Genomic DNA, 8,839 nt, shown 5'->3' with positions numbered 1-8,839 from the left:
AAAACTTCAAATCATAGTCAATAAGACCATCATGTCCTCTGCACTACAAGCAAAATCGATATTTTCAGCTCTGAATATCTTTTTTTTCTCTTGCACCACACTTGACACTACCATATCATGTATAATGTGTAGGGTTTATCTCTACATGTCTGCCATGAATGAGCCTACTACTGTAGTAGGCAACTAGGCAATTAGGTCTACGAGTGTCAAATTCCACTGTTCAGTGTTAGTTTTTGCATGAGTCTTTTCAATGGGCACCTTCCACCACCTACCAAATCTCAATATATCATGGCCTTGCAGACTTGACGACTTGAATGTTGGACTTGTGTCTGCCATTAATGGCTCCGTTGGTTTTGCATCTAACGCTCGCAGAAAATGCGCAGCAACAACTCACTTACCTTTGTCCTTTTTCTAGTTTTCTTTCTCTTCATTTGTTAGGCTGTCCGTTACTTTTCTTACTTCAGCGAAAAACGCAATCAAAGTCTCAAAGAGAAGTAAAGGACACACTAGTATAATATAGTGGTTTGAAGCAATTGCTACCATTGAAGAAGGTTCTAAGTTCAAATCCTAAATGTGTATGAATTTAGTATTTTATCACCCATCTCAATAAAAAAAAAAAAATTTAAAAAAAATCTTAAAAGAGAAGTTCTTGTAATATAGTATTGAAAAAAAGAGGAAGAATCATTTCATTAGAACAAAATTCAATTAAAAAGAGACAGATAGATGCATTAAACCTTTCGAAATGTAACCGCCCATCAAGACATACTTTACTATAATAGAATTCGACAAGTGATTTGTAGTTTAAGTGATTAAAATCATTCGTAAATTGTTAAAAGGACCCCTCACCTTCAATTCTAACAGTTAACAGGTTAGGATTCAAATCGCGTGAACCCGTGAGTTTGCCAGGTGGGAAGGACATGACTTGGACGAAATCCAGACCATTGTTGAAGGTCATCGCTTCGCAGTGCAGCTAGTACCTAGCTTTGAACCCTTTTGACTACGGGGCAGTTAAAGTTGCACATCCAAACACCAAATTTTCAAGGTTTTGGTATGAAGGGCTATCAGTACAGCGAGTTCATCAATCATAGTCGCATGTCAAGGGTTAGGTTGGTGGGCCAAAGTTAAGATTTAACCCGTTCTTAATTTTGGTCCATTTTTCTTCTTTCTGATCTTCTTAGTTTATTCACACTCACAAAGTTCAAATCACTTTTGCATGTATATGCGCGTGTATCTGGGCCAATTGTAGGGAAAGCAGAGCAAAGAAGACAACAACCGGAGCTTCATATCACTTTATCACGCAGGCAAACATATGTATGCTATAAAGAATGCTACTAATTGTACAAGCTAAAACTTGAGAATTGTCAATTGGGCATGCCCATTAAATATACAGAACAAAGTACCCTTTTCTGCTTTCAATGATCAGCTTTGGGGCGGAAGAAGCCTGAATACACCATGCAGCAAGAATTCTACTGCTGGGTTTTCAATACCAAACTTTATGCCACAAAGAAGATGAAGACAATCAGGAAAAATACCAAAATGGCAAATATCTTGATTATAAGCCACCTATTTGATGATATTCGGTTGAGATTCCTTAGTAAAGCGTTGTGTGCTCCCTCAACATTTGCCAGTGATTCTTCCATGTTGTCATCAATCCTGTTCACGACAACCAGCTTAGTAAAAGTGCATCCAGTATTCTATGATCCAACTTTCATCACACTAAGAGACTGAATAATAAAACATCACAAATTTACAAGCAGCAAAAAGAGAAAACCTGATAGCCAGTTCCCCTTGCTGTGCAACCATTGTAGCCAAATGTGTAAAGATGCCACTCAATTCGGAAATTGTAGATTCTACATTGTGTAGAGCAACAGCCCGGCTTTGTGTATAATTTTCTTGCCTTGGAACTACCTGCTGTAACATGGACATTTCCATTTGCTGCGATGGAGGGTTATCTACAGCTAACCTTCGTCTGTCTTGGCAATGTTTAAAACAAGCAGTTATTTTCCATCAACATACATCTATAAACAGATATCAGAAAACCAAATCATTTAACACCTTATTTCTGGCAACTAAATAAAATAATCATCAATACCAGAAATTCAGAATGGAGAAAATTGACAAGTGCATCCTAGTTTTTGTTGAGGCATGACAATATGAAATATGAGTTCGATTGTAATAGCTGCATTCCAGATAATCATCCAAGTTGATGAAGGCCCTATGCGGCCTTCTTAGATGCTTTCCGGAAGTAAAGCAGACAGTGGTTCACTTCTAATTAAAGGAGGGTGGTTGAAAGTATTGGTTATAGCCTATGTAGCAGATACAAGCATTTCAGGCAAGAATAAAAGATGAATAAAAATAATACTGAAAGAACGTGTGCTTGTCATATTTATGATTGGAAGTACGTGCACATATGCATGCATAGTTTATGCAGCAGGTATTTGTAGGGAATATGACAAAAGGAGATGAATAAGAAATTTCAATTTTCTTCCGGAGCTAACATACCTCAGTTGGCTGCCAGCTTGAACTTCATTTGATGGCAATCTGGTGAGAGAGAGAGAGAGAGAGAGAGAGAGATGAAACGATAAATAAATTACCGGTACATGAACGGTGGAAGGCCTAATATACTACTAATTGACAAACATCAGAACATAAACAGACTTAGTAGATCTCTTTAATACAAAATACTCACGGTGACGGTTGCAAATTTCCAGGTGCACTATTTGTAGTTGACCAGGGAGCAGGTTCGGTCACACTTTTTGCAGGTTGCCGGAAAGGGTTATCTCTTGATGCATTTGTAGAAAACATCTGTTTCCTATTCTCGTGAGCCTTGATATTCTGAGGGGGCAAAAAACGTGGAGTTGTAAGGAAACAACCAGAGACACGGACAAAAAAGACGCTTACCAAGTGTACAAATCAAAACAAGCACTGACCTCTGTTCTAGTGGTTAATACATCTTGAAGCTGTTTGGTAGCCCTCATAAGTTTGCTTTTCAAGTCATCACAGACGGCTGTTGAATGAACAACTTTGTCCTGGGAATAACTTCCATCAGCTATTTCCACGCTTTGAATGGTTTGCAAATCGGTAAGAGCCACATTCAGTGCTGTAATGTCATTCTTCACTAAAGCAGTTAATTCCTGAATTTCCATTATCGGATCATCAAACATAGACGACCTCTTTGCCACTGCAGATTAACACATGGAAAACACAAGCCTTAGGTCGACATATCCTCACCCACCTAATAAAATTCTGAGGAGAATTCAAACCCAGTAGAAAAAGTGAACTCACAAATTACAATATTAGGTTTTGTGAGCAAAATTTTAGGCAATGCAATACAATCAGTTGGAAACGTAAGTAAATCATATGTGACGCTTATTTTCTCCAATCATCGTCAATTATCAATCAGTATTTCAGAACTCTAAAACAGCTCCTTAGCAATATCAAAGATTTAGCTTTCATATGGCTCTCGTACTGAAGTGCTTGAACAAAGCTTAGCTGAACTGTTAACAGTTTAAAGTAAACAAATGCATCACATTCGAACTTCAATTTTGTAATTTTCCTACATTTTCTCAGCCATCAAACAGCTAGGCATAAATACATAAATACAAGCACATACGTATATAGAGCACGGAAGATTCAATTTTGGAAATGAAAAGGAGAGGAGCAAATGCAAAATACACTGGGTGAGCCTTGAGATCTTCTGAGAGGTTTCCTGGATCCCCAACCCGATTCGGGAAGCCTTCTTGTTGAATTCGGATCCAGAAGAGGCGGGTCCCGGAGATTTGGACGGAGATGAGACATTCTGAGGTTGATGAACGGCTGTGATTCCTCCGATTTTCTGGAGGGTCTCGGAGAGTGATCGGAACTCTGTGGTCCGATCACGGTACGTGAAGGCCATTGGAAACGACAAGCCTCAGATGGAAAAAGGTCGAGAGAGAGAGGGAAATATAGGTATTGGTCGTTTGTCGGTGGTTGGATCACCTGCAAACCGGAGGTGAGCAGCAACAGATTGCTTGCTTCCTAGACCTTGGACTTGGAGTTGGGTCCCCTGACGCTCTAGGCGGCCCAATCAAACTTCCGCCATGACACCCACAAATGCGTGAAATGATGAAAATAATTTTAATGCTGAAAATGAAATTGGTTTTTATATTTTCCTCTTTTGCATCTTCATGTTTTCAAATTTCATATATGAATGAGACATGATCACTAGATGTGATGAAAATATATTCGTCTTAATTAATGATTTAAAATTTGTAGTAGAGGTGGGTATTTTAGTTGGATAAACCTACTAATCCAAGTTCAATCTCCATCTTAGATGGGACTAAGATTTCTTAGTTCAAACCCGATAATTTGCACAAAGATGAAGAAATCTTCAACTCAAATAGCAACCTGAAGAGTTTACGGGAATCGAACGCGCATGTCGATGAGATGGGCACTCTATTTTAGCCAACTAATCTAACTCACATATGCAAAGAGTTTATATGTTTAATCACTTGACATTATATCTTATCAAAATCATATCCTTTACAATCCTCGAACAGATATTGGGTTAAATTTGTGGGTCCAACTCACTATAATTTGGGCAAATTTGAGTTTTCCAACCAGCCCATGCTCATTAGACCAAAAAAAGAAAAACCAGCCCATGCTCATACCTCCTCTTGGGTCACGCCTAATTTGTTTTCACAAATACATTATCCTTTGGGCCTGTGCAGCCCAGTTTCAATCTAGCTTAGATCACAGCCATCAGATCCAAAATAGATCTAGGTTTTCACAAAAACCCCAACTTTCTCTCCCTCCCCTCCACCCGACTGTATAAATCTCACCATCAGCCATTTTCATCTTCTACACTGATGCCCGGGCTCTTATGTGTAAAGATGCTCACCTAATGCTCTTGACCTTAGTTATATTTTTTTATACCTGTTCTTATTCTCAATAAAAATTTATTGCTTCTCATAAATAAATAAAATCCACATGTTTATGAGCATACTCTGAAACATGTTGACCACAAAATGGTTCGAAACAGCGTGCTCTTATTTTATATCCATAGTGGCTCTATAAGTAAAACCAAGCTCATGCATCCCATGTTGTCCTTAGCAAATAAAAACACAACACAAACATATCATTTCACATTCGAAACAAACATAATCTGATAAAAACTCATAAAGTGGGTTAAGCTGCTCCTTTCATTGCCTCAATATTTCCCACGATTTGGTCCCCCTGGTTCCCTTGGGCCCGGACTTAACAAGATTTCTGGAGTATTTTTATGTCCTTTTGACTTGCGAAAGAGAGGCAAGACGGTGGCAAGCCTTTGAGTCGTCGCACGTAATGTCTATCCACTAAAACATCAAACTATAAACAGGGGAGGCACGCTGGTCTTTGTTTTTAATTTAATGTTTTTATTCGTCTGCATGACTGTTTCTGATTGTATTAAAAGCGCCATTAACCTTAATTAATGCTAATATTTTATAAACATTTCAAACTTGTGGTGGGGTAGGTACGTACGTTTTGGTTTCTTCAAGTTATCTCCCATAACTACTGATGCGCATGTCTAATTAGGGTTTGTTCACAAGTCATGGGTCATGACGCAAGAATGGCCGACGAAATTATGTTGAGGCAACAAATCTCATTCTTAACAAAATCATGTGTGTTTTCTTAATCTCGGATTTGAGTGATTGATTACGTCGGTCTCCCATTTCTCTAATCTAAGATGAGTTTGAGTAGTGCACGTACGGTGTACAAATTATAATGTTGTTCTCTTGTTTTTATTTTTCGGGGATTTTTTTTGTGGTTGCTTCTTGTGCAGTGCACTATCTGTGATGATTGATGGATAAGAGAAGCACCTGGAGAGGAAAATGAAATGGTTTGTGACTAGGGTTTGGAATAAATTATTATTCCCGGGTAATATTATCCAAACACGGCAAGAACAGAACAAGCAGACATTTTTGTTTTGTAATGGGGGGGCGGGAGATGCTTTGATTGGTTTTCAGCCATCAATTTCAGATAATGATGTCGTATGTATTCTTCTCATCCCGATGATCAAAATGGCTAGAAAAATGGCACGTAATTGAATGGTGGTCCGTTCTTCTTTTTGAGTTGTTTTCTAACGGTGCTAACCATATAATTGTATTGGTAGAATTCAAGTCACAAAACGCGGACTTTGGCCAAACTGGTGGACCTCATCTTATATTTCCCTTTACGTTTGGTAATCTAATCACTTGTTAAAAGATCTGCACAAAAACACTAGAATAGAGTTGATTGACAGTCATTTATGAGTAGTTGATAACCGTCCATATTTTGTAATACTCGTTTGTATTAAAAATTAATAGTCGTTTATGAGTGATTGATAACTATCTATATTTTGTAATACTCATTTGTATTAAGAATTAACAGTCATCAATATGCAAATGAGGACATAGACTCAATAGCATATATCTGAAAAGATACCGATTCAATCCTATCAAACGAGTGGATAAAATCGTGGAAGAAAAGGTGAGAACAAGTTGGGGCCAATCCATGGCATCCGGTGCATGATCGCCAATAATGCCCCACTTTCTGCCTGAAAACATGCTTCCTTGCTAGGAAACCACTCCTAGCCCACAATTGACTTTTCTCCAAAGTCAAATAAAGCAACAGACGCCTTTCTCCCCCAGTCAAGTTTAATAAAATCCTTCGAAGGAAGTTGTATTTTTGTTCATCGCCATCTACCTATTTTCCTCATTAAAAACGATTTTGAAATAAGTTGAGTGCAAAACAAAAGTACCCAATTTTACTTTCTAAAAAAGAAACAAAATAAAATAAAATAAAGCACCAAACTTTTTTATTTGGATTGCTTTTGCTCTGATGAGTCGGCATACGAATATATCCATACTACCATACACCTGCACGATAATTTACGGCAAAGCCAACTAACCGTTACCATCCCAACTGTCTCCAACTCACAAACTGTAACAGGGTACGTGAAAAATGGCAGCATCGTGGTGGCTTGTTAGGCACCGCCGGGGAACAGTGATGACCCCACGTGTAACCGGGGACATGTGAAGTTGGTGGCGCACGTGATGCGCACTCCACGTGTCGGGAGGTGGGGGCATGTCACATGGTACTACCCTGCGTGGTTCGTTGGCCAGAAAAGGGACGCCGAGTAGGAGGGCACTTAGATCGAGTCTCTTGGCCAATGGAGGGAAGACACGTGTGGAAGTCAAAGGCGGTGGGATTGGCGGATATTTGTGGCGGTAAACGCGGGAGGGGATTGAGTCCAATCCTCCTCCAACAACAACAAAAAACAAACGAGTCTTCTGTTGGGTTGGGGTTCGGATATGGCCGACGCCAACGACGTCGTTTGTAAAGAAAGCGAGTGAGTGGGTGACAAGGACTCAAAAAGTTAAAAAGAAGAGGGTTCTTCTTATCCAAAGCCAACGGAACGATGCAGTGCCCATAATTTGAATTGAATGGAACGATGAAATGGCCACTTGGTTTTGGTTCAATTAAATTATTGTTGTTATTGTCTCTGTCTGTCTGTCTGTTTGTTTGTCATATGGATATCTAATGTAAATGCAAATGTAAAAGTCCGCCCCCATTTTGCTGCTTTTGTGCAAATCTTGGAAGGCAACAACCTATGAAATAACAATTTTTATTGTAAAGATCAAGCATATAATAACAATTTGGTTTTGAATGCTACGCTAAAAGATAAAGCTCCGAAAAATCACCTTTCTCGTAAATAACATTCCAACCCTTTTGAATATATATATATATAGTATGGCCCAGTGAAACAAAACACATTAAGAACCAATGCTCTTTGTCCAAACCCTATGGAGGTTGGGGCTTGCGTTGCTCCACATTTACGGCTTTCACTTTGACTATACTCATTTTCGTCTCTCGATTTAACTTTGACTCGCATTTGAATTGTGTGTTGAAACTTTTATTTTTTAATAAATACTAACTTAAAGGAAACAAATAGAGAATATAAGGGCCGAAACTGCCAAATGCAAAAATAAAGTACCATATGCACACGAAATATTAGACTAAAAACTAGTACAATCTAGTACAACAAATCTTCCCCACACAAAATCAAAACAAAATACAAAACCGAGTTACGTCACCGCAAAGGGACCAAAGACAACACCAATATGGCCACAAAGGAGGGGATTCACATCCTTTACACATATCAGCATAACTGCACATAGAGACCCACTGATCTTATGCCAAGAACAAAATTTCCCTAAAAAAACAAAAACATTCCTCCAAAGAGTATACATACGATCGTTATAATTATTTATTTCTAAAGAGTATATGTTCTGATTATCCTCTACGATATTCGATTGAAATAGCAACAAACTTCTTCAATTTATTCCTCAAAAACATAATTAGCACCCCAACAAACAATACATTCAAAAATCAGGTATTCGTTTGCCCTCGTAGACTTGGAAAGAGAATCGTGGCTTTTTGGACTTGAGCAGCAAGTAATTATAAAAACAAACCTAAAAACCCAATCAAGTTGCCTTATTTTATCATTGTATAGCCAATATCAATGAGCCTTCGCTGGCTCAAACACAAGATGAAAAGCCAATTAAAACATTTGCAAGCTGTACAATCCTATCCAAATACCAATACCCAGTTGGCATTTACTTGTTTTTTTTCTGTTTGAGAGTAGCTAGTTTGGCTTCAATCAAATCTGAGGAGCTGATTATGAGTTGAGTATTGTTTCCCGTAATGGATAATCGTATAAAATTAATTGTATTTTTGTATCTTCCGTGTACTAAAAGGCCATGTCTCGGTCGTTTTCCTGCCCTAAATGCATGGACAGATTTTTGAGTCTCCTAATTATAATCCCTAGTTTACCGACAAC

The 8,839-nt window shown here is 38.4% G+C and overlaps 1 protein-coding gene across 1 annotated transcript; it reads right to left on the bottom strand.

Annotated features, from left to right (window-relative positions):
* Window positions 1-1,261: 1,261 nt before the first annotated feature.
* Window positions 1,262-4,416, bottom strand: SYP31 (syntaxin of plants 31). The gene is made up of 6 exons (XM_021977314.2): window positions 3,676-4,416; window positions 2,931-3,181; window positions 2,690-2,835; window positions 2,503-2,541; window positions 1,772-1,969; window positions 1,262-1,653 (listed from the first exon to the last, which is right to left on the bottom strand). Exons 1-6 carry the CDS (start codon window positions 3,893-3,895, stop codon window positions 1,494-1,496), a joined length of 1,014 nt encoding a protein of 337 aa, XP_021833006.1. The 5' UTR covers window positions 3,896-4,416; the 3' UTR covers window positions 1,262-1,493.
* Between the last annotated feature and the right edge of the window lie 4,423 nt (window positions 4,417-8,839).

Source organism: Prunus avium, chromosome 2, assembly GCF_965620075.1.
Source record: "Prunus avium chromosome 2, drPruAviu1.hap1.1, whole genome shotgun sequence".
Lineage (NCBI taxonomy): Eukaryota > Viridiplantae > Streptophyta > Magnoliopsida > Rosales > Rosaceae > Prunus > Prunus avium.
The sequence above is the reverse complement of the archived record's forward strand: the minus strand, read 5'-3'. Positions and strand labels throughout refer to the sequence as shown.

What these genes read in the sequence shown, in the direction of transcription:
- SYP31 (XM_021977314.2), bottom strand. Translation starts at nt 3,895, where the DNA reads ATGGCCTTCACGTACCGTGATCGGACCACAGAGTTCCGATCACTCTCC. An exon ending in TATTAACCACTAGAACAGAG is followed by an intron (nt 2,836 to 2,930) that starts GTCAGTGCTTGT and finishes TTGCCCCCTCAG; the next exon opens with AATATCAAGGCTCACGAGAA. An exon ending in CAAGGGGAACTGGCTATCAG is followed by an intron (nt 1,654 to 1,771) that starts GTTTTCTCTTTT and finishes TGTCGTGAACAG; the next exon opens with GATTGATGACAACATGGAAG.